The 23,724-nt window shown below is 50.7% G+C and overlaps 1 protein-coding gene across 3 annotated transcripts in view; it reads left to right on the forward strand.

Annotated features, from left to right (window-relative positions):
- Nucleotides 1-23,724, forward strand: part of LOC131673017 (protein split ends) — a 43,563-nt gene that overhangs the window by 16,002 nt on the left and 3,837 nt on the right. The window contains exons 1-9 of one of the 3 annotated variants that reach the window (XM_058950646.1): nucleotides 801-974; nucleotides 9,209-9,502; nucleotides 9,573-10,742; nucleotides 12,716-15,716; nucleotides 15,806-22,054; nucleotides 22,143-22,259; nucleotides 22,393-22,509; nucleotides 22,676-23,419; nucleotides 23,513-23,671. In XM_058950646.1, coding sequence (XP_058806629.1) covers nucleotides 970-974; nucleotides 9,209-9,502; nucleotides 9,573-10,742; nucleotides 12,716-15,716; nucleotides 15,806-22,054; nucleotides 22,143-22,259; nucleotides 22,393-22,509; nucleotides 22,676-23,419; nucleotides 23,513-23,671 — 11,856 coding nt within the window. In that variant the 5' untranslated portion in view covers nucleotides 801-969. Of the gene's footprint in view, nucleotides 1-800; nucleotides 975-9,208; nucleotides 9,503-9,572; nucleotides 10,743-12,715; nucleotides 15,717-15,805; nucleotides 22,055-22,142; nucleotides 22,260-22,392; nucleotides 22,510-22,675; nucleotides 23,420-23,512; nucleotides 23,672-23,724 lie in introns of those variants that run through there. The other 2 variants (XM_058950645.1, XM_058950647.1) reach the window with 2 other exon arrangements.

Below are 23,724 nucleotides of genomic sequence, written 5' to 3' on the forward strand. Positions count from 1 at the left end.
AGTCATATGTTTCTGAATTCATATTTAGAAAGCAATTTGATTTGATTATAAAATGAATGATTTATTGCATTGAAAAGTGTTTCAAGCTTATTGTTTTTTATGCAGAATATAACTAAATTTTCCAAAATTTAGACTAAAGGAATAATAAAAAATATATTGATAAGAAGCTCACCAGAATTAATACGATAGATTACGTTGTTTAAAATATTAAAATTTTTATATTTAAGCTTTTTTTGAAAAATAACAAATTTGCTGAAAATTCTTTTGTTAACGTACTGACATTCGATCAGGAGTAAAATCAGGTATTGTATATTTTTTGTTATATTGTGCATACGGTCAGAAATATATCAAACAACAAACTTTTTATGAAAGATTTAAATAATTCTTTATTATATTCATTATTTTCAAATATTAATCATCTATAAGAATATTATTTCTAGAATATTTAGTAAGATATCTATTTCAAAATGGGTATTTATTGAAATTTCTAAAATTAACTAGAGTAAATGAAAAAGAATATTAAAATTTAATTCATATGTATCGCTTTACTAAATTATTTTACTTATATCGTTTTAAAATTATAATTTTGTTATATAAACTCTCAAGCAATATTTAACTCATCGGTTGATTAATAGTTTATAGGTTTCGTAACCAATTGGTAGTTAAATTTTTCTCTTCAATTGAATTATCTTATAACTGTAAACTTTCATCAGCTTAGAAGATAATCAGCGTACGCATGTTAATAGTTTTAAGTATAGTATATATCGACAATACTTACTCAAAAGTGCTTAAGAAGAGCAAACGAACAGTAAACACATACGAGTGAACATCATACATTCAATCCTTATGTATAGCCAATTTAATTTTTAGAATAGTAAAGTACACTGTTTTTTAATTTATTTGACATAGACAGTATTTCCTAGGGTATAGTTAGTGGCAGATAACTGGTTATCATCCTGATTTCTACAAATGAAGTAAGTGTTTATAATTAATAATTGATTAAAAGTTAACCGAATCTTTTCAGCGAAAGTGTACCTTTTTTATAAATACTATTTTTTCAGTTTTTCTATTTTTTCTTTTCGAAATTATTTTTTCCTCTATCTAAATTGAGCTGCAGATTTGGTATTTTTGTAACTTCTTCATTTAAGTAAGTTTTACAAATTGCTAGCCCTTTACATGCAACTAAATATGAATTAAATAACAAAAAATGTAAGGTAATTTAGTAAATGCGAGATAGATGTTATTGTATTCTATCAAAGGATAGACATATAAAGTTAAAAAATAATAAACCTAATTGAAAGAAAATATATCAAACCAATCAAGCACCAAATAACAGATTCATATAAAAATAATATGAAAATAATTCAAACGGTCACAAAAGCTTATTATGTGAACGCAAAATATTTTATAAAGAAAATATTGAAGATTGTTTTCCATGTTTCTTTTTCTCGAAGCGGGATATAAAATGGGCAAAACTGTCATCAAAAATTCGTGAAAATAAAGGCAGTTATTTTCAAGTGTCGCTTCTAAAACATATAAATAAAAATAACATCATCCTAAATAACTGTACTATATTTGCATCGAAATGATTCAAAATATAAGGAAAATGTTTTTTTTCAACATGACATGTGAAAAGCACAGCTTTGAAATATGTTCGACGAAAAATATGCGCTCAAATTCCTGCTTTTGACGTGTTGTTTTGAAAAAAAAACTAGCTATCATGTTCAGGAAAGAAATTCTCACCTCGAGTGCTTTCTTATCTACACCTTCGCTTATCTCAGGCGTGAACCTCACATGAGACAAAATAGCACATTACGATACAAGTGCGGGAAAATAGATTCTTGCCTCGTGAGGCGTTTACGAAACAAGGAACTCTTCCGAACCATGTGTCGTATAGTATTTTTCGATACGACGTGTGGAAAGCTCGTTTTTGGCCTGACGTACGGAAAGTATGTACTTTCCGCAAGGAGTATCGAAAAGAGTTTCTTGTTTCTTGTATCGTAATAATAATAGAGTAAGTAGGCAAGAATCTACTTTCCCGCGTTCGTATCGTAATGAACTAATTCAAGACGGTAAAGTCAAACAAATCAAATTCATTTTTGTATGTTACTTAAAATAGTCTTCTATCTTAATCATTGTACTGATCGACATTCATTCAGATTTTTTAGTTAGTTTATTAATAATCTAGTTTATGAACTATTATTGATGATTACAGGTTTTATCAAATGTAAATTCATATTCTTTAAAATCAATCTTTTTCAATTAAATATTTAATATTTCAGACTGATTGATATTAATTATGTACAATTTCGTGAATTTCTTTGCAAATTTCATTCCAGTATTACTTCATAGATACATGCAAATGAAATTTGATCATCTCGAAAAAAAACCGTCTTGAAAGATCTTCACACGATTATCAACAACGCTAATCCAGTTAGTCGAGCTACCCGAGGATATATATGAACATGTATTATAATAATTATAAGTTAAAATTTTCATATTTACTTTACGTAAATAAAGATAGAATTAAAAGTCTTGATTTTCGTTACTCTAGGTTGCATTAATCTGAATAAATTTCTGTGAAATAGTCAGTTTTGTTCTATCAATTTATAAAAACTACGTTGCTATAATATTAATCAATTACCTGTAGTTATAAATACCTGCTTTGGTACTGTTAGGTTACAATAGCAGTAGTAGCTGTCTCGCATTGTATTACTTGTTTTCGTTTCTTCATTTTTTAGATAATTTATAATAGATGATCCTCCTGATTTGCGAATTAAAGTTTTAAGATATTATGTATTATATATATATATATATCTTTTTCTTCAGAGACACAACTAAAAAAATGCGTTGTTGTTTTATAAAGTAGTATTTCTTGACCAACGGTGTAATAACAAGATATTCTCTGCACTAAACATTTAAAATATTTATAGAAATAGGAGTAGTTCAATTTTTATTATATTTTGGTATGATGAGCAATACAATTAAAATATTGTATAATTCAAAATGTCATACAATTTTTTCTTGTTGTAAATAATATTATTTACCTCAAAATTGTATAACAAAACAATTTCAAATATTATTCATTTTTTTGAATTTCTATAGTAGATGTACGTAGTTCCTTTCAAAATCAACTGTAGCCATAGACGTTTGATTGACGTTGGCTCTATTCTGATAGTGTTAGGCTTTAGCCGGATAAAATTGGATCTTTGAGCCAAGAACTAACTGTCCAAAACGAGTGGCTGAAATTACATTAAGCCAGGATCCAATTCGTTAACCGTTAGTCACGATATACTCACCGTAGGTACATGGATGTTAATCAAACGAAAAGCTATGAATTTCCTTTATGAAAGTCGCAAAATAGATACGTACCTGATAAAAAATATAACATCTACCCTGGGCATAAGGGACTATCTAAACCTTGGGCGTTGGCATGCTCTCTGTTGATTCGTACTACGATTTTGTCATCACCTTCGTAATATTCCATTTGCACTTTTCATATGTGTATTTGCGTATTTATCCATTTCGCGAGACTAACCCTTCTACCAGATTTGACAATTTGAAAATTAATGATCATTGTTGGAAGGTGGATAGAATTATTTTTAGAAATGTTTGATCTTGGTGAAAAATTAAATGTATTTCATCATATCCGTTTCTGTAGTCGGCTTGGAAATAGATATAGATGGTCAGATCTGTAGTGATTGGGCCGTGAAAGGAGGAGTGGTTGTCGGAAATTGAAAGAAAATACGAATTATTGATTAGAAAGTCAAAAGTAAGCTGGCGAGGTTGACTAATGAAATAGCGTAATGAATGGAAAGTCATATTGTTTGTGTGAGCGTCTGCTGCGAAATTGGGCGCGAGATAAGATAAGTCGAATGGGTAAATTACCAGTGGCGAGTGAACAGAGAGGAGTTGCAGTTCAAGTCGAGGCGGCGGGAGGGCGGGGACGGGGGGAGGGGGGCTGGGTGTAGCGTAAATTTCCATTGCGACAGAGACAGATAGACGGGCAGACATGCGCGGCTGTTCCGTTCCGTTCGGCGATCTCGGCTCGATCGCGCAACGTATAGAAATAATAGAAACACGCGTACGCGCGCTGGCTACGCGAGAGAGAGAGAGAGAGAGAGAGAGAGAGTGAACGGGAGCGGCGCTGCGACTGGCGGACGCCGCGATAATTCTCGGCGAGCGTTCGAGCGAGCGAGCGAGCGAGCTAAGCTCGGACTCGGGGAACTGGTTCTCCGTGGGCCGCCGCGCGACGTCGCGCGCCGAAGGCGGGCGGGGAGGCGAGCGCGCAAGTGGCTCTGGCAGCTACAATGCAACTCCGTAGGAAAGGCGCATGCACGCGATGCAGGCTGGAGCGGCCGTCTCTCGGCTGCGCGCCGCGCGCGCTGTTGCCGGGTCGCGCGGCGGCCAGCCCCAGACCGCCTACACGTCGGCAACGTCGCAGCTCTCTCGCGCTCGAGACCAACGGACTGCGGACAATGTGCATTCGCGTCGCCCGCGCCATTCCATTTTTCCATTCGAGCCGCGCTCTCCGGCTGCGGGTCGGCCGCCGTAAATCGTCGTCGATAGGCGTGAATCCCTAGAAGGCCTGGCACAGCGCCGCGGCGACTCCGCAGTACCTGCGTGTCGGCGTTGCGGAGAGGAAAGTCGCGCGCAGCGGGCATTTCCGTGTGCGACGGCGTGGTTCGCGCGAATCGAGTGCACTGCCGGACACCCGTAGCGGCAACAGCGCGTCGGCAAGGGACGGCGGCGGCGAGCGGCAGCGGCAACGCCGCGCGCGGCCAGCCACAGGGATTCGCAGCTCCTCTCCGCCTCGTGCTGAGCTTCAAGGTCTGGCGCCCTGCAGCTCGGAACGGGGAGCAGCCGCGCCGCGCGGCGGAGGGACGCGGCTCGGCCTAACTGTGTCGCGCCGCGTTGCTGCTCTCTCGCTCGTCGGCGGCCGCTCCCGGGGAGGCTTTGTCCGCGAGCGCAGGCAGCGACCAAGGAAGAGCCGCCGCCGCCGCCGCGACTCGCTTTCCAGCCGCGACGGACGGCGATCGTTGCGCTGCATCGGCCTCGCTCGCTCGATCCGCGCGAGCGCCGCCGTCGACGTCGAATGCCGAGAGCCGGCAACCCCGCGCGGCGCTCGCCGCTCCGGCAACGGTGCGCGACTCGTCGCTCGCGCCTATTATGTAACAGCGGGATGCGGAGGGGTACGGGTCCCATCTCTTTGGCTCTACGCCGCTGCGTCTTCGACGAGTGATGTGGAGCCGCAGTTGCCGAGCTGTGGCGCGCGAGTGAACGGCCTTTTTTCCCTCGATTCATCTCACCTCGTCTCGTCGAATCAGGTTGCCCAGCATGTCCATCGAGGCCAGCGGGCGGTAGCGCTGTGGCGACTTTCAATCCGCCGGTTCAGCGACTGCGGCTACCGGTGGCTCGCTTTCCAACGTTTCCTTGCGCGCGCATGCCTATGGCCGAATAAGACTCGAACGAGATGCCGTGGGGCGTTCCGCGCAAATCAACAACGGGCACGTCAAGGCATTCCATCGTGGCGCGATTTGTCGAAATTCGGCAGAGGCCTTCCGGCTCTGCCCGGATGGACGCCGCGCAACTTTCTCTCGTTAGGCTTTACCAAGTGCCGACCAAATGTTCGGCCGAATAGGAATTTGCTCGTAGTGGCCGTTGATCCCTCGCTCGGCGTCACTCACTGTCGTTCGAAATAGATCGACGGACGACTCTCGACTTTCACCGCGAGCTGCTGCGTGATGCACGCGCTGCAGCGATTCGGCAGAGTCAAAGGAGCGACGCGACACTAGCGAGCGAGTGAGTGGTCCGTGCTCGACGCCGAACGTTTCAACATCAGGAGATTTCGAGAATTGAGCGCGCGCGTAGCTAAGGCACCTGTTGCTCCGATTTCAACGCGTCTCTTCAACAATAAACACGGAAGCCCATCTTCGCTCGAGGCTCGATCCTCGCCCTCGAAGCCTTGAGCCGGCTCGTTTGTGCACTGCCCGGCAGCCGAGGTATTGGGCATCGATATACGCGTCTTACTCTGCTGGTTCGTGCACTGTTCGCTTTACTATTCCATCTGCGTCAATTGCGTGGTGGCACGCGTTCTTACTTGGCTGCTTCTCAACGAAAATCCGCTCTTTCATTCGCGCGAAGCAGTGGCCTAAGTTGCCCGGTAAAATAAAACGAGAAGGGATTTCTTTAGAAATGTAGTTCTTTGTTGCGGCTTTATATATCACGCTTGAAGCAGCCCATCCTGTCGGTATTTCACCAGTTCCATTCGACCGATCACCTTCATATTGGCACTCGTGCTATTCATTCTCTCTCGTATGTGATTATGACTTCATAATATTTGATCGCTACGGACAAATATTCTCCGCTGTAAGCATCAACTTCGTCTGTATCGCCAACTTTCTATTGTGCTATTTAGCTTTTAATTCTACAATATTGTCTGTGTACGTAGAACCTTGCCTTGTACGGGTACAACAAACAATTCTGATTCTTTTTCTTCCTTTCTCACACTCAGCGCTCCGATGTATGCACAAGCAGTGCGGGTATAATGACTTGCGTGCGAAATCCGACACCAAGTCTTGAAAGTGCGCATCGCATTGGATTTTTTGATGAGCAGTAATATTATACTGTTTCTCATAACATTTATTAACAAATTATTTGCGGGATCGTTGGAGACTTGTATTTTGCAGTCGAAATTTAATTAAATCTATGATATAAGCAATTCTATATTCCATGTATTTTGAAACGATGCAAAAACATAGTAAACTTGCGCGTACACATAGAAGCAGTATATATCTTAGTTTTGTTTATTAAACTTTCGTTGATAAATAATTCGAGTACACCACCTAGTAGAATTTCTTGAGATTTCTTAGAGCTCTTTTAAAGAATGAGGCAATGACGATGTCTCTCGTGAAACGACTAAGTGTTTATTATCAGATCTTACTCAGCTAATTTTTGTCGACATCTTACCAAATTTCATTTCATTTGAATGGTATCTAGAAAGTTTCGGTTACTTTTCGTTGAAAATACCGTAGATAGAATACTTTGTTCCATCGAAACAAATAGTTTTGGTTCACTTCGCTTATTTGACTTTGAGATTAGGCATGTGGGCTTTTCTACGTATAACAAAAATAAGACGAGTCGTTGAATTCAACACTCTAATGCAACATAATATCGCCAATAAGTCTATGGATTAACGTTACAATACGAAGATAATGATTTTGTTAATGTATATTTTAACCGAAGATAGAATTCGTTGCAGCTTAACATCGTGTCAATCATTGAATTTGCTTATAATAAAAAAAGGATAATATTATCCAAGATTGGCCAATTTTTTCATAAAAATATACGCGTACTCACCTTCCTCACTGTTAACCGTAGCATTGTTTACGTGAAAAAAGCCAGCATTCACTTTATGGTAATTTGTATATATCGACTCGCCTTTTAAATATTGAACACAATAAATTATCGGACATACGTCGAAATGACTGACTCGAGAAATGATGATGCGTCGGATTGCGTAGGGCTCAATGTGCACTTTGGCTGTTACTACGTTAAACATTAGTATAATTTTTAAGGACAAATACGATTGCGGCCCTGAATAACCCAAGTACGTAGCAGATTTGTGTGTAAAGTGGGTGGAAGGTGAGGTGGGCATTTTGTACGATCAAGGCCTCTTTCTGTTTCGACGGTCTCTGTCGTCTCAATTGCGATGGTGGCCAATGATCTTGCAGAGCTACTGCCGACCACATCCTGCGCTGGATGAGACTGGATTCGCGTGCCAAGTGCGACGCAAGAGCAGATCGTGAACAGAGGGGAAAAAAGAGAAACAAGGTCATCGAGCGAGCGCAGGCAACGAGACGAGCTTTGTTCGCAGTATGATCCTCCTTTGTGAACGCGGCAGGACCCAGGCTAACGAGCCGAGGCGCCCTGCTACTGCAGGTTGAGTTTCGTCAGAGTAGTCGTGGCTTGAGAGTAAGGGAGCATCGGAAAAAAGTGGAAAAAGGCAATCGCATAACGAGCACCGACAGCCGCGCGTCGATCGCTTCTGCTGCTGTACGCTCCGCAACGATGAGTTCGCTCGAGGCTTCGAAAAATGGCAGCGGCGTTGCGCGCCCCGTCTTCGGCGGGCGGAGAGACGTCCGCGGCTGACTCACGGCGGCGCTGTTGCCACGTCTCCGAGCGACGACAGCGGCTGTGTTTTCGCGCGAAATCGGCACCGATGGCGGCAGCCACGCCACGCGCGGCCGAGCCGCAGCCCTGGCAGGCGCGAGGTCAACGACCAATGCGCCTTTCGGCCCGACACTCGCGGATCTCGACGAGCGATGGGGCTTGCCTGCCTATCCTGCCGCGCCAGCACACTTATCTACGGTCCACTGCACTGCGCGACTCCTCGCTCCCTCTCCGCGCAGCGCATGGCGCGGCGCGCGCTAGCGACACTGGCAGCGACCGACCGGCCGACTCGTTGCTCCTCGACCGAGCCCCTTCCACCCGCTGCTCCCGTTCGCGGGCCGAACCCAGTCTAGTAGGCGCACTCGGTGCCTGTCGCGCAAGCGTTGCCGCCAGTGCTCGGCTCGGCTCGGCTCGGCCCGGCCCGGCCCGGCCGGCCTGACCCGATCCGACCCGACCCGGCCCGTCACTCGGCGCAGCCAGCGAGACACTGAGAGCCCGTGGCGGCCGACGCGTCGGCGTGCGACGCGAACGCGGCTGCGCCGTCCCTCGCCGAGGCCGCCGCGCGACTCGCGACTGGCGCGACAGCCCGACTGCGCGCGGCCGCGGGAGCACGGCGCATGCGCAGCCGGTCCCCAGCCGATCGACCGCGGCGCGCGCCCCACCACCGCGCTCGAACCCCGCCGCTCGCGGTCAGCGGCCTGCGCGGGCGAGCCCGAACTGCGAATAAATCAACCGCGGGCTTCCTTCCAGCGCCCGTCGCCCAGCCGACTCCGCTGGCGCGGCTGCCGCTCGCCGGTGGCGAGGGCGGAGATGCAGCGTCGGCCGCCGCGGCGTTGCCAGCTCGCCGCGGAACCTTGGTGCGCCCCCTCCCCGCGCCGCCGCGCCGTCCGCGTTCTATACATAGACGAGGCTGGCTCGCGACTGCTGGGTCGGCCGTCCGCCTCGCGTGGCGATGACGCCCCACTTCGCGCGCGCCCAGCGCGACGCAGTCCCCGCACGTATGCGCATGCTGATCGCGGCTGTTGATGTGTTGCAGGTATGGACGCGTGCAAAGCGTCAAGTTGCTGCCTCGGGGCGAGGAGTGCCCCGTGGACGGAGCGTCGGGCTGCGACAGCGGCCTCGAGGCCAGTGGCGGCGGCAGTGCTGGCTCCAGCAGCGCTGGCTCGCTGTCGGCTGGCTCGGCCAGCCAGGGCGCCTCGGCTACGGTCGCCTTCATGGACATTAAGTCGGCGGCCAAGGCCCACGCCACCGAGCACACCCTCGACGAGCGGGCCCTCACCACGCAGTACTACGAGCCGCAGCACCTGCAGCACAGGTTCCCCTCGCACCCGTGAGTATCGCCGCGGCCGCATCGCCGCGAAGGACAGCACACTGACCCCGGACCCATTGCTCTGTTTCAGGCGGGAGCGAGAGCGAGAGCGGGAGCGGGAGCGCGACCGGGACCGCGAGCGCGAGCGGGACCGCGACAGAGAGCGCGAGCGCGAGCGCGACCGCGACCGGGAGCGCGACAGGGACAGAGAGCGCGACCGAGACCGGGAGCGCGAGCGCGAGCGCGACCGGGAGCGCGATCGCGATCGCGAGCGGGGCTTCGAGTCGGCTGTGACGGCGGCCAACAGCTCGAGCAGCCGCTTCGCCCGCTACGAGACGCCGCCGCGCTCGAGGACCGGCGGCGTGGGCGGCTACGGGGGTGCGCGCTCCGGCAGCCCCGCCGGCCCGCCCGGCCTGGTGGGCCGCGCCGGGCGCCGACCCTACGGCCCGCCCGAGGCCTACTACGAGCCGCACACCGACTACACGGAGCTGCGGGCGCAGCGCGCTGCCTTCCGCGCGCCGCCGCCGGCCTACTGCGACGAGTACGCGCCCGCCGACGAGTACGAGCTGCTCGGCGGGCCGCTCGACGACGAAAAGCTGGGCCTGGGCCTGCCGCCGCCGGCGATGCCGGCCGCCCCGGGCGGGCCCGCGCACGCGCGCTCCGCCGCGACGGCGGCCGGCCTGCTGCTGCCGCCACAGGACCTGCGCCACCTGCAGAAGGAGCGTGTGCACCTGCTCGAGCAGTTGGAGGAGTGCAGCCACCACAGCGGCAGCGGCGACGAGCTGCTGTGCGCGCTGCCGCACGCGGGTCTCGGGGTGCACGGCGCGCTCGCGGGCCTCGGGCCCTCGGCCAAGAAGCGCCAAAAGCTGCTGCTGCTGGGCAACGCCGAGGCGCAGCCCCCGGGGGCGCTCGCCGCGGGCGACGTTCTCGCCGGCACCGCTTCCAGCTCGTCCTGCTCGTCGTCCTCGTCGTCGTCGGCCGCCGGTCTGCTGCTCGGCCACCACGGGCCGCCGCCGCCCGACGAGCTGCTGCTGCCCGACGAGGAAGTTTCCTCGATCTTGGTCACCTCGCATCCAGGCCGCAAGGGAATGGAAGTGCGAAGAGTCTCCGACAGCAAGTTGCTGCTGCAGCATCACCTCGCCTCCTCGGGCTCCTCGTCGCGGCGCTCCAGCTGCGAGAGCCGTTCGTCTGCCGCCGCGGCTGCGTCCGCGGCCGTCGCTCAGCAGCAGCCCTGCAAGCGGCGCCGTGACACGGCCACCAGGTGAGTGCCCCTTCGGGTCGTCGCGAGCAGCACTTCGTGGTTGCCGCGTTCGATCGTTCGTCGTTGTGCGTGAAGCCGTCCGTTGTACTTGACTGTAATTATTGACCAAACCGATGACAGCTGCGATCGCTTGCGAGGCACTTGTCGGGGCTGTTTTCTGCTTGTCTTCCTCATTTTCTTCAACGTCGTAACATTTCGAATGTACTAGTGCTTCTAGAAGCAAACTTTTCTTTCGTATTCAATTGGACTCCATTCGACTTCTCGAATCAGTTCGAGTAAGCTGTCATTCTGTAAGCATCGAGATTTCGGTTACGTCATTGTCAACAGTTGATAAAGTCTCAATAACAAATATATTTATTTCAACTGTCCTTTCTCTTTATCGCGCGTACAAGTCGGAGGAGCGACTGAAATATCTTTCTATTTCAAAAATTGCTGATTATGCTAAAAATATATCCAATTAAAAGAAGTTTGCAATTATTCAAATAATAAGAGTCCTTTGCTTGATTAATTTTAAAACAATGTTCAACTACTTTTTACTGTGTAGTTCATTATATACAACGACAACGTGGGCTTTTACTAGTATATTTTAATATTCTTACATCATTTCAAATTGTAGATCTGTTACAAGCTTTCAAAATACTGTATTAGGTAGAGAGACACTATTAAATGGGATCAAATGTTGCAATTGTGTATCATCCGCCATTGTCATCCGCCATTATAGCTGCTGAGAGATGATTTCGAGAATATTTTAATAACTCTAACATGTAAATATATATCGTACCTATCATGAGGAAAAATGCAATAATTGGTTTATAAAAATTCATTCTCGAAACCAGGAACAAACGTGAATTTCATATGTTATTTTCCTAAAAAAAATTATCTATCGACAGTGTAAACTTACATCATTATTCCTAGTTTTTATAGTCTTTTAAAACTTGTTAGATTTGACATCTTCATCAAGGCGATTATTTCTTTTTGGACGTAGTTTTGCAAAATATTATCAGTCGTCGGAACCCAATCTATATCACGTGTCTGTAACGAATTGAACGACTGACGTATATCTAACAATTCGCAAGCCAGCTTCCAAATGACCTCTCGTATGCAAGTTATAGCTATATGATCTTAGACTATTATATAGAACTGTGATTTTCCTAATAAACACTTTATCACTTTTACCCAGTTCATAATTGATTGGATTTAAATTGTTGAGTACCTGTTACATTTGGATTGCCGACAGTTATCAGTAAAACTATACGGTAGATTTTACCCGATCCTTGATTTTTACACGAAATTGAAAGCCTCCAGATCGAATTGATTTCAAGCAAGTGCTCTACATGGTTAGAGAACCAAAGGATGCTTAAATTATTTTTAAAGCATTTGATTATCATTGTCTATGCAATACAAAATGATCTGTCATGTCGTTACTTGTACGGATTAGGCGTTGAAAATTATTTTTTATTCAAGTCTTGAGAATCAATAATTTCATTATGATGTTCTAATGATTTTATCTACGTTTGCAATCGTTTGAAAAAATGTTTGCATCGAAATTACAAAGGACAATCTCACACTTTCGGAGAATTTTATGACCAAAATACGAAGTTAGTTCACGTGACGACATTATTGTCCACCACTGTCACACATTCAGTAAGACAACTCGGGCATCTACAAACGCCACTGGCACCGTTAGTGTTTGAACTTCTTTACTTTTAACTGAAAAAAATCGTTAGACAAGTAGAATGAGATCAAAATTAGACGTCACATGATTAAGAAATTTGAAAGTTATCTTTAAAATGACAACAGTTTCTGTTTATTCGAAAAAATATTGCAGCTCTAACGATGAGTTACTATTATACTCATGCCTTTCTAAATATCAGTCGTTGGGTTGGGTTATCGATCAGTCGTAAGCACGACGCCATTCGATAGGCTCGTTGTCTCATAGAACACACAGTTAAGTACTATCTAACTGATTACAGGCATCACGAGCACCACGAAAGCTCCCGGCCTGGAACGCCGCTTGTGGACGAGCGGCCCGAGAACATCTTGCCGAGCGAGCCTAGGCGTTTTCGCGAACGCAACCAGGATGGGCCGTTGTCGCTGCCTTTACCGAGATTCGCCAGCCAGCTACTGAACAATAACAGTCTTAGCAGTATCACCAGCGTCAGCAGCGGTAGCAACAGTACGAGCGGCCCGAACATCAGGACCGGCGCCGGTCTGGGCAGTCTTTCGAAGATAAGCTCGCCGCCAAGTTCACTATCGCTGGCGTGTCCACGCAACCAGGCTCAGCCGCCCGCGTCGCCGCCGCCACCGGCAGCGGCCCCAAGCCTTGGACCTGCACACCCGGATCCACCAGCCGCAACGCCCGCGCCATTGGGCATCCAGCGTCAGCTGAGCCCTAGCCCTACGAGCTCCGATAGCGAAGCGGCGCCGCAGTCGCCAAGTCTCGAGGAGCGCATCCGCTCGCTCGACGAGAAGTACGAGAAGTGGTCGGGCTCTCGGGCCCTCAGCGCTGCGGGTGGCGACGCCCTCGCCAAGCTCGACGCCCAGGCCTCCGAGCGCTTCCGTTTCCGGCACAAGTTGCTCGACCTTGATCTGCACGAGGTGCAGCCTTCCGACATCGTCAAATCAGTTCTGGCTAAGCGCAGTGTCTTCGACGAGGACTCCAAACGCCTGGAGAACTTCAGTGAAAAGTACGAGCCCAGAGAGTTCACGGGGCTGCTGTCGTCGGCGACTGCGGCCGCCGCTCTGGCGCCAACCGCAGGCAAGTTGCTGCCCGCACTGCAGTACCCTTTCCCTAGTCATCCGCCGGCGAGTCCCGCTGCCGGTTGCGGCTCCGCGTGCTCGTCGCCGGCACTCAAGCCGCCGGGCACCCCGGCCACACCTGTCACACCTAGCGCGGTTCAGGCCAAGACCGCTAGCCCGGAACTTCCACCACTGACAATGCCCGTGAACCTGGGCCTGGCACACGCCTCCACCGTGCGCAGTCCCTCATGCGTGACGTCGCCGACACCGACGCTCAGCCCGTCCTTCAGTGCCAGCCACCAAACTCCGTTGGAAGCATCACGATCACGTGTTAGAAAGGAGACAACTGCCAGAGACTCTCGAGTGCAGATGCAGCAACAGCAACAGTTCTCCTCAATCTGCTTACCCTCGTCTACGACCTCCACACCGTCCTCCACGTCGTCGAATTCCTCGTCGTCGTCGTCGTCATCCTCATCGTCCTCGGGAATAATGGTATCCACCTCGTCGAGGAGACCGTCATCCCGCAAAGAAGAGGACGGGCCGATTGACAAGAGCCTCGAACTCATAACAATACGCAAGGTTCGCGAGGACAATGACGAGTCGCGGGGCTGCGCGATCACGGAAGCGGACGGAGCGAAGCAGCCACAGCATCAGCAGCTGTCGAGCAAAGATAGCCGGCAGGAGCGACGAGACGAGCCGCGCAGGGACAAGGAAGAACGTGAACGCCAGGAGCGTGATAGGCGAGAAAAAGACGAGGAGCGCCGGGAGCGCGAACGTCTGGAAAAGGAGCGACAAGAAAAGGAACGCAAGGACCGTGAAGAACGGGACAGAAGAGAGCAGGAGGAACAGGACAGACGAGAAAAGGAACGGCTCGAGCGCGAGAGGAAGGAGCGTGAACGCGCTGACAAGGAGAGGCACGAAAAGGAGCGGTTGCGCAAGGAACGTGAAGAGCAGGACAGGCGAGAAAAGGAAGAGCGCGAGAGGCGACGCGACGAGAAGGACCGCGCGGAACGCGAGCGGAAGCGCGAAAAAGACGAGCGCGAACGGCTCGAGCGAGAACGCAGGAAAGAGAAAGAAGAGCGTGAGCGGCTAGACAAGGAGAGGCAGTCACAGCAACACGACCGCGACAAGCGGAAGGAGCGCGAAGAGCTCGAGAGGCGAGAGAAGGACAAAGCTGAACGCGACAGGCGCAAGGAGCGCGAGGACAAGGAGAAAGATAAAGACAAGGACAAGGACAAGCAACGGGAGAGTCACGCGCAAGTGACGGGCCAGTCGGCCCTCACCCAGTCGGTTGCGGCTCCGGCTGCTGTACCAGCCTCCATCTCTAGCAAGAGACGTTGCTCGTCGCAGGATGCGCCCATCGATGATGAAGTCAGAGAAACCAAACGCATTAAAGTCTCGTCGGAGCATCGAAGAGACAACAAAGACAAATCCAAACAGAATCGTCGCTCTGAGGACCGCAAGCATCGTAGCACCGATACGCATAGGTCCAGCCGTGATAGCAAGGAAAACAAGGACTCGTTCTCGGTCAACGACGCCCGGGACAGCAGGGAGAGCCGTGACAATAAACTTGATCGCGACGGCTGCAGAGACCAAACGACTAAGGATATCGGCAAGGAGGCCCATCCTCATAGCGAGCTCACTTCCATTAGGGAATCCAACAAAGAAGGCAAAGAGAACAACAGGGACATACTTGGATCGTCCAAGGACAAGCATCGCAACAAGAAAAGCCGCTCCGAAAGATCCTCCGAGAAGGAATCAAGAGAACGAAGTCCTCGAGTTTCGCTTAATGAACCGGAAAAAGATTTTCTCTCGAGGTTGGAATTGACGAAACGAATTGACAATAGCTTGTCTAATGACCAATCCGTAGTCTTGCACCATCCCAAGGATTCGCATCCCCAACAACAACACGAGCAACGACATCATCACCATCATCATCATCAACAGCAACAGCATCAACAACAGCAACCGCAGCAGCAACAAAATCAACAACACCAGTCGCATCATCACGTTAATTCTATCATGCTCCATAGTGACATTGACGAAGGCGCACTTTCAACGCATGAAATTCAAGGATTGCGAAATCCCTCGGCTACGGACACTGACAGTGACGAACCTAAAAAGCACTCTATATTCGATATTGTCGACGACGAGCCGGCCTACATCAGTATGTACGATAAGGTTAAAGCGAGATCGACCAAAAATATGCAAAAACTCGAAGAAGAGAAACGCCAGGTAAGAACATCTTTGTCGTTATCTTTTAATATGATCACTTTGACATTTTTTATTTTCAAGCGCGCTAACCGGCCATCTTATGATTTAAGGTACGGCTCAAAGACAAATTTTCACAGCTCAAACAAAGCAGAGCGAGACGAGAGGAAAAGAAACAAAGCACGTCATGGGATGGAGATTCGGTTAGTAGCAAAGCTCTCACTGAAGACGAAGCCACTTCGGAGTCAGATTCTGCTAGAGCCAAGTCCCTCTCACGCAAAGGGTCGAGGTCCCAAATTCATTCTGATACAAGCGAAGAAGATGAATCATTTCACAATAAATTGGATAAAATCAAAAACGAGCGCTTCCTTGAGAGCGAAATGGATCTTGGCTTTGCCGACACCGAAGATAAACACAACCCTCGTGACATGTCGGCAGCAATGAACAGCAGTATTGTCGTTAACAGCGTGCGCGTCAAAGAAGAACCGAAAACGTCCGATGACGAGGAAAAGCACACAATGTCTTTCCACCCAAGTCACTCGTTGGTGACGAACAATCACGAGCACGATTCACGCAAGAAAGCTCACAAAAAGAAGCAGAAGCGCCAAAAAAATTCAATATCCAGCGAGGATGGCATCATCAAAGCCGAAATCTGTGATAATTTAGATTACAAAGGCAACAAAATGAATCTCTGTTCGGTGAACAACTCAATTCGCATCGGGAACGATTCACCAAACTCGACGAGCCTCATAAATACGTCAATAACGATGGAACATAGCGATGCGGAGGAGAGGATCCATCAAGAGAAGAAAGTGCGTAATAAGAAAGATAAGCGTCGTGACAGAAATAGTGCCGAAAGTAAACTCAAGGCCCGAAGGAAAAGGCTAAATCGGCAAGAGGCACGAGACAGCCAGAGGATGGAAGATATCTTCGGACCTCTTTCGGATGAAGTGGATGAGCCATCAAGTAACAACTATTTTGAGAAACTGGCCGATTCGCCTCACGACAATCATACGGGCTACAATTCTGATAGCGACGGTTTGCACAGTCCGGAGAGTGAACGGCTGCGCCGGAGATCAGAAAAAAAGCGCAAACAGTTGCAACAAGAACAGCAGCAGAAAATGCTGCTACCACTGGACGAGAACAGTGTTGACTTGGCTGAAGCTGGGCGAGAGATCGAAGCTAAACTGTTGGGGCTGCCCACTTTGCCTAAATCCGCGGCCACTTGTACCGAATCCACCGAGCATGACGTTTTCCGCTTCACTGACGACAATGACAGCGTTGAGCCCTCGACGCCGGGACACGTCAGTTCCGCACCCGAGAAACTTAAGGAGAAAAAGAAGAAACGCAAAAAGAGCAAAGAAGAGCGTACACGCAAGGACAGCCATCATCACCATCATCATCACCATCATCATCACCACCAACAACAGCAACAACAGCAACAACAACAACAACAACAACAACAACAACAACAACAACAACAACAACAACAACAACAACAACAACAGCAGCAGCAACAGCAGCAGCAGCAGCAACAACAACCGTCACAACTACAACAGGAACAGGAGCAACAGCCACAGCAAACAGATAAGTCGAGTGCGTCTGGTTTGCCTTACCTTGGTGCCGAAAGCCCACCTCCGCCAACTAGCAGTCCACTAACAGCTCCCAAGCCCTCGCTCTCGCCGTCACAGCTACACTCACCTACGGAAAAAGTGCTCAGCCCTATTCCCAAGATTGGAGCGAGTATGCCCAGCATTACAGCCTCTCTGCCCGTCGCATCCCCGAGCGAGGAAATTGAGTCTGCTAAGTCGGATAAAAAGAAGGACAAGCTTATTCCCGGCTTTGGTGTCAACATAGATGAAAGTATACATGAGAACGCAGTAAAAAGCATTTCTGAACCGGACGAGCGCAACTCCAGCCTGCAATCGAGCCAGAGCCGAGAGGATCAAGACACACTGCCCGAACCTGCCACTCCTCCGCCCCAAGTGGAGGATAAGCCGCGTGCCATAATATCACAGGAGGAAACGGAGGACGCGGTGGCAGCTCTCCTGGAAGAAACATTTGGAGAAACTGAGAATTACACCTATGAGGGCGAAGAAGACGAAGAGGCTACTGTCGCCGTCACTGCTGCAGCCACGTCTGCTGTACATAGCGCTCCGACCGCGGCCACAGCTGCCGCACATAATGCCCCAACTACAGGACCCGAGATTGTCGCTACGCCGCTAGAGACGCCCGCCGTTAGCACCGAAGACGTCGACGAGACGCAGCAGGCTGTTGAAAGCCTCGCCGCCACTCGCCCCTCCGACACGGATTTGAAACCCGATACACCACAGAGCGAGCACGACTTGCAGATAGACACGGACACAGAGGAAGATCAGCACTTAGATAGTTCCGATATTGGCCAGCCATCTTTGATACCGCTGGATGCTCTGTCGAGATGCAAATCCCCCGGAAAAACACCGCGATCTGCGGTGCCGAACACCTCCAGTCCAGTAGATCCATCGGTGGGCGAAGCCGCTAAGTCCGAAAGTGCTGCTGCGGGTTCAGTGATCGCACAGTCTTGGAATCTGAATGAGTCGAAAGTCAGGCAACTGGCAAAGTCGGCCTCAAATAACGATAACGAACGATTAGCTCAGTCGACTCAACAGCAGCAGCAGCAAGCAAAACCCAACGTCATGAACTCTTGCTGTGCTGCCACGACGAAATCAGTGCCCACCAGTCCACCGAAGAATGTCTTGAAATTTTCACGTTACTGTCGAGAACTGTTCCTCGGGAAATATTCGAAACTGGAAGCAATTGAATCACAGAGTGCAATTAGTAGCAGCGGAAGCAGTAACGGCCAGACATCACAGCCGACTCCCTGCCAACCTCCATCGCCCAACGGTCAGTGGAGTCGTAACCCGGCAGCGAGTCCTTTGTCTCCGTGCTCGGCTAAGTCTCCGTCCACGAATACACCTGTGCGCATTCCCGTGAGCGTGCCCATCTCGGCTCACCGACCAGAGGCCAGCTTACAATACATCTACTCGACGGCAGCTGGTCAACAACCAGTCATACAGCATGCGCCCGGTATGAGGGCTGCGGCACCTGCGTACCCACGAGGTGGCCTACCACCGCTTAGCCTCAACGTGCCGCCGAGGCCCTATCTGCCGAGTGTTCCACCCATAGCAACGCCAGGTACCCAGCCGAAGCTCCCGAGAGAATCGGGCCACGCGGACAAACTAGCCACAATGGATACGCTTATAGCGGCGAGCGAGCCCTCTACGAGAATCGACGAACCGAAATTGCCAGCAGCCGTGGTGCCCGAAGCCGCCAAGTCTACCTCACCGAAGGTGCCGTCTCCGAACCAACCTCCCATCTACATTCCAGAGACAGCTAAAGTCGAGGTCCAGTCGAGCAGTAGCTCCTCGGCCGTAGCTCAGCAGACTAGGCAGAAGCAGTCCATCACCGAGGCGACAGCGATCGGCCATGAGACCAACCTTATGCTCTCATCGCGGCAGAAGCAGCAGCAGCCACACGAGACTACCACTGCACAGCTGATGTCAACTCATGCAGCAACGATACTACCTCGCTCCTCGACTCCCAGCCCAGTAATCGTGGCGCACGGTACCCAATCAGCACATCTGATGCATGCGACGCTCGTTCAAGTGACGACTATCGCCACAGCTAATCAGTCGCCACTCGTTAAGACCGTCGCCTCAGCCGAGCGGCTGCTTTCACCACCGACAAGCTTGATCCTGGATAAGACAACTAATCTACATTCCAGCGCTGGATCGGTTGTCACCCAGAAGCCTGCGATCATTGGTAACTCGAGCGTTTTCTTGACCAAATCACTCGTACCCGCGGTAGCCTCCACCATGTCCCAGACCATCATCTCGCGAGTCGCGCCAGATATGAACGCGTCTTGCAAATCGAACGCTCCGGAGAATGACTTGTGCCACATTAAAGAGGAAATAATGGTCCACGATCATACGCATCAACTCGCGCAAAACCTTGACTCCAAACAGGAGTGCACAATCAAGCAGCACGAGAGACAGTTGGAGAGCATCGCCAAGAAGGTCGATGGCCTTCCGCAGGAGTACAATAAACTGGACGTGCGTACGCTTGCCGAAGATGACGGAAGGCGAGACGATAGTCGTGTAGCTGACGTCACGAATCCCTCGGATGATAAACTGTCGGCTATGAACACTCGATCAGAGCTGCAGCAGTCGGAGTCGGCTATAAAGAACGAAGTTATCAAAATGGAGGCCGATGACGAGACCACGGAGGAGCAAAATGCAGAGCCGACCGAGGACCCGCTCAAAGACCAGTGCGATCCGCTAGCGCTAGACACCCTCAAAGAGGAAGCCACCGACAGCAAAGAGGATAGTGACTACTGGTCAGCCAAGGAAGCCAACATCGAGAGCGTGATCAAGAAGGTCGAAGCATTGTGTGACAGCGAGAGCAACGAGATCGCCGAGAGCCAAAGTGAGCCGCGCGAGACAAGCAAGAGTGACGGTGACTCATGGGGCGAGGCGGAGATGCTCGACGAAGATATTACCAAGAGAAGCCTTAAGTTCGACGCCTCGAGTACTCACGAGGAAGAGTTAGATGAAGGCGTGGAAGCTTGCGACGTAGACTCGAGCAGAGCCCGCCGAGGCAGGTCTAAGGCGAAGCGGGCTGTTGGAAGTCGCGGCGGCGTCACTACCAGACGAGGCGGCCGAGCGGCCGCAGTGGCGGCGAACGCCCCTACATCTACACCCCCGGTCCTAGCCCCTACCCCAGTGCAAAGGCGCGGTGGACGCCCAGCCAGAGGTGGCAGGCAGCATGCTGAAAAAAGCAAGTTACCCGCGGACGTCTACGAGTTCCACGACGACAGCGAGGATGATCACGCTGGTCGCCTGAGGCTTATCATCACAATCAAGTCTAACCCGGAGAAGTTTGCTAATCCACCAGCCCAGCTGCCGTGCGCCACTCCACCCAAGGACTCACCTACCGAGGAGTTCGTCTCGCCCGCATCCAATACTCGCAAATCCCGGCGGTTAGCCCGTTGCAGATCCACCGTGGACGATATCATCGAGGACGTCGTTCGCGGTGGTGCCAACAAGAATGCGCCGGGTCTCACCGGCACTCGTAGGAGTACCCGTCAGAACAGTGTGCCACGAGCCACTCCAACTCAGCAGCAACAGCAACCACCATCATCTGCGACACTACAACAGCAGCCACAACAGCAATCTCAACAACAGCAACAACAGGCGCCACTCGCACCGGACACGAGAAAGTCAGTAAGAGGCGCGCGCAAAACCACGAAACAGATGTCTGAGAGCCATGACGAAGCTGCTGACGACAAGATCAAGACTGAAACTACCGAAATTCTAACTAAAGAAGAAATCGCACTGTCTACGCAGCCGATCAAAACCGAAGAAATAAAACAGCCCGCGATCACAGCTACCAAGTCAACTTCGCACGAGCCGATGACACTTATCGATCCGGTCACCGGAATGTTAATACCGATGCGAGAGTCCGAAGAGGGACAGTACATTCCAGTATCAACGGCAACTGGACAGGTGATACAAAACCAACTACGAAGCAGCTTTACGGTTAACAGCAGCGAAGATCCGAGGACCAAGTGCCTTGAGTCAGCAGCAACGGAAAGTAAGCTTGATGCAAGAACCGAGTTAGCTCTCAACAGCAACAACGGCAAGGCGTCGCAACCGCAGAGTACCATCACTGTGATCGCCAAGCCTCAGTCACCGCTCGTGCAGTCCGCCATCCAAACAACCTCGAACGCGCCTGCAGCAACCGTCCAATCAAAACCTACAAGCCTAAAAGCTCACGTGCTCAACTCCAGCAAGCTGCAAGCGAGTCAAGCCCAACACGTGGCTCTGGTAGCAAAGACGCCACCCGTCACGTCCGGCTTGCAGCTACAGACGCCGGCTCGCGTGAACTCGCCCTGTTCCAGTCCCCAACTGAAGTCGCCGCAGCCCGCCGCTGTGAACGCGGTGGCGAGCACCAAGGTGCAGGGCCAGTCGATGTCACCGGTGCTCAGGGACAACCCGGGCAGTGCCCCGAATCCCAAACAACATCTGCTACAGGCAGCAGTGAAACTTCAGCAAGCATCGACAATCGTGAGCGGTCCTCCGGCGCCAACGTCATCACAGAGGGCTCACACGGTCGGTCAGCAGCCGGTACCATCACCGCAGAGCATCAAGCCCGTCAGCTCTCAGCCTCACCCGCTTAATCCGAAAGCGCACGTGCTACAGGCGGTCACGCCCTCAATCATCTCTGCAGCTGTGGTTAATCCACCCGCTCAGTCGCACCTTGTTGCTGCGCAGCCTGTCGTTTCAGCGGGCTCCTGCGCCCGAACCACCGTGCCAAACTCACCGGTAAATAAGCCAACTTCTCGCTTGTCGTTTTTCACGCTTGTTCCTATTTCTTTCTGTGTTTCACCATTCAATTCGTGATATATTCCAGGTATCCGCAATTTTAGAGGCGCCTAAAGTCGAGGTGTCAATGTCGGGCTGCATAATGGTACCAGCTCCCAGTCCGCAAAGCCGAGTCGTTTCAATGGCTGCTTACGAGGCTTCTTTGGTAAGTTTTGTTGCTTATTGGTATTTTTTTCTGGCATGGCTCTTTCGCGGTCAATGATCTATTAAAGCATTAAAACATTTTACGCAATGCTGCTTTTGTTTGTTGAAACTAACTTTGGCTTGGTTTTGGTTAGCATGGGAGTGCTGGTACAGTTCCGTCACCAGGGGTACAGTATGGACTTGTCACCCCCCATCGTCCTCCAAGTCCCCCATTGCCTCCGCCGGCACATCACCACGCTAGTACTCCTCAGGTATATGCTTTAATACGTATTTATATTTCACTACATCTACTTTTTATTAGTGGCTTGACGTTTCTAACAATCGAATCAATTAACCAACTAACCAATACACGAACCTACCGACCAACCAACCAATCTACTGATCGACTGATCACCCAATCATTTTCATTTCTTTTAGGGCGACGTGGCCAATCACTACGCTGGACTACGCGCCGGGGAGCTAGCTCCGCCCTACATGCACCAGCAGGTACTCCAATATCCATACCTGGGCGCTCCGAGATTGCCGTACCACATAACAGGCAGAAGATCGCCGCACCTAGGTCTAGATCCAAAGATGGAAGTCAGTCTCGAGGAGACGGTTCACAGTCCGCCGCTAGAACTGCGTAGGGACAGGCGCACCCCCCAAGAGCGAACAACAGACAGCCCGCAAGTGGCACAAGTATATATGATGCACGGCGCTGCCGGCCGGTTACCTCCGCAGTTCGGCGCACCGGCCGCGTTGCAGCGACCCTACTACGAACCGCCACCAGCGCATCTGCACTCACAGTACCCGTTACCAGCAAGCGAGGCGCCACCGTTGGAGCGCGCCCTCACGCCCGATCGCGGCAGAAAGCAGATGGTCGCCACGCCCCCAGGCATACCGAGAGCGCCGCAGCCGGGAGCGCCGCATTCGGCACCACCACCGCCGGCACAACCGGACTCGCTAACGATGCTGCTGGCGCGGTACCCGGTCATGTGGCAGGGCTTGCTCGCCCTTAAAAATGATCAGGCCGCCGTGCAAATGCATTTTGTATTCGGCAATCCGTCGGTCGCTCAGGACAGCCTGCCGTTAAATGGCGACGGCTCCACGCCGCCGCTACGCATTGCCCAGCGGATGAGACTCGAGCCGACGCAGATCGAGGGTGTATCTCGCAAGATGCAGGTGAGTACCCCGAGCCGTTTCTGGCTACAACCCGGCAACGGTTTATTCGCGCTTCGGCTCACCTTCGGTTTCTGTTTTCTATCCTGAACTTAGATCGACAACGAGCACTGCATGCTATTGGCACTGCCTTGCGGCCGCGACCACGCCGACGTTGCCAATCAGAGCAACAATTTGCAGTCTGGATTCATAACGTACCTTCAACAAAAACAGGCGGCGGGCATCGTCAACATGGCGGCCCCGGGATCTCAAGAAGTAGGTTCCTTTTACTCGGCCTACCCCTTACTCTTACTCCCGTCACCTCGATC

Source organism: Phymastichus coffea, unplaced genomic scaffold (assembly GCF_024137745.1).
Source record: "Phymastichus coffea isolate CEN01 unplaced genomic scaffold, Cenicafe_Pcof_1.1 PCOF00164, whole genome shotgun sequence".
Classification (NCBI taxonomy): Eukaryota; Metazoa; Arthropoda; class Insecta; order Hymenoptera; family Eulophidae; genus Phymastichus; species Phymastichus coffea.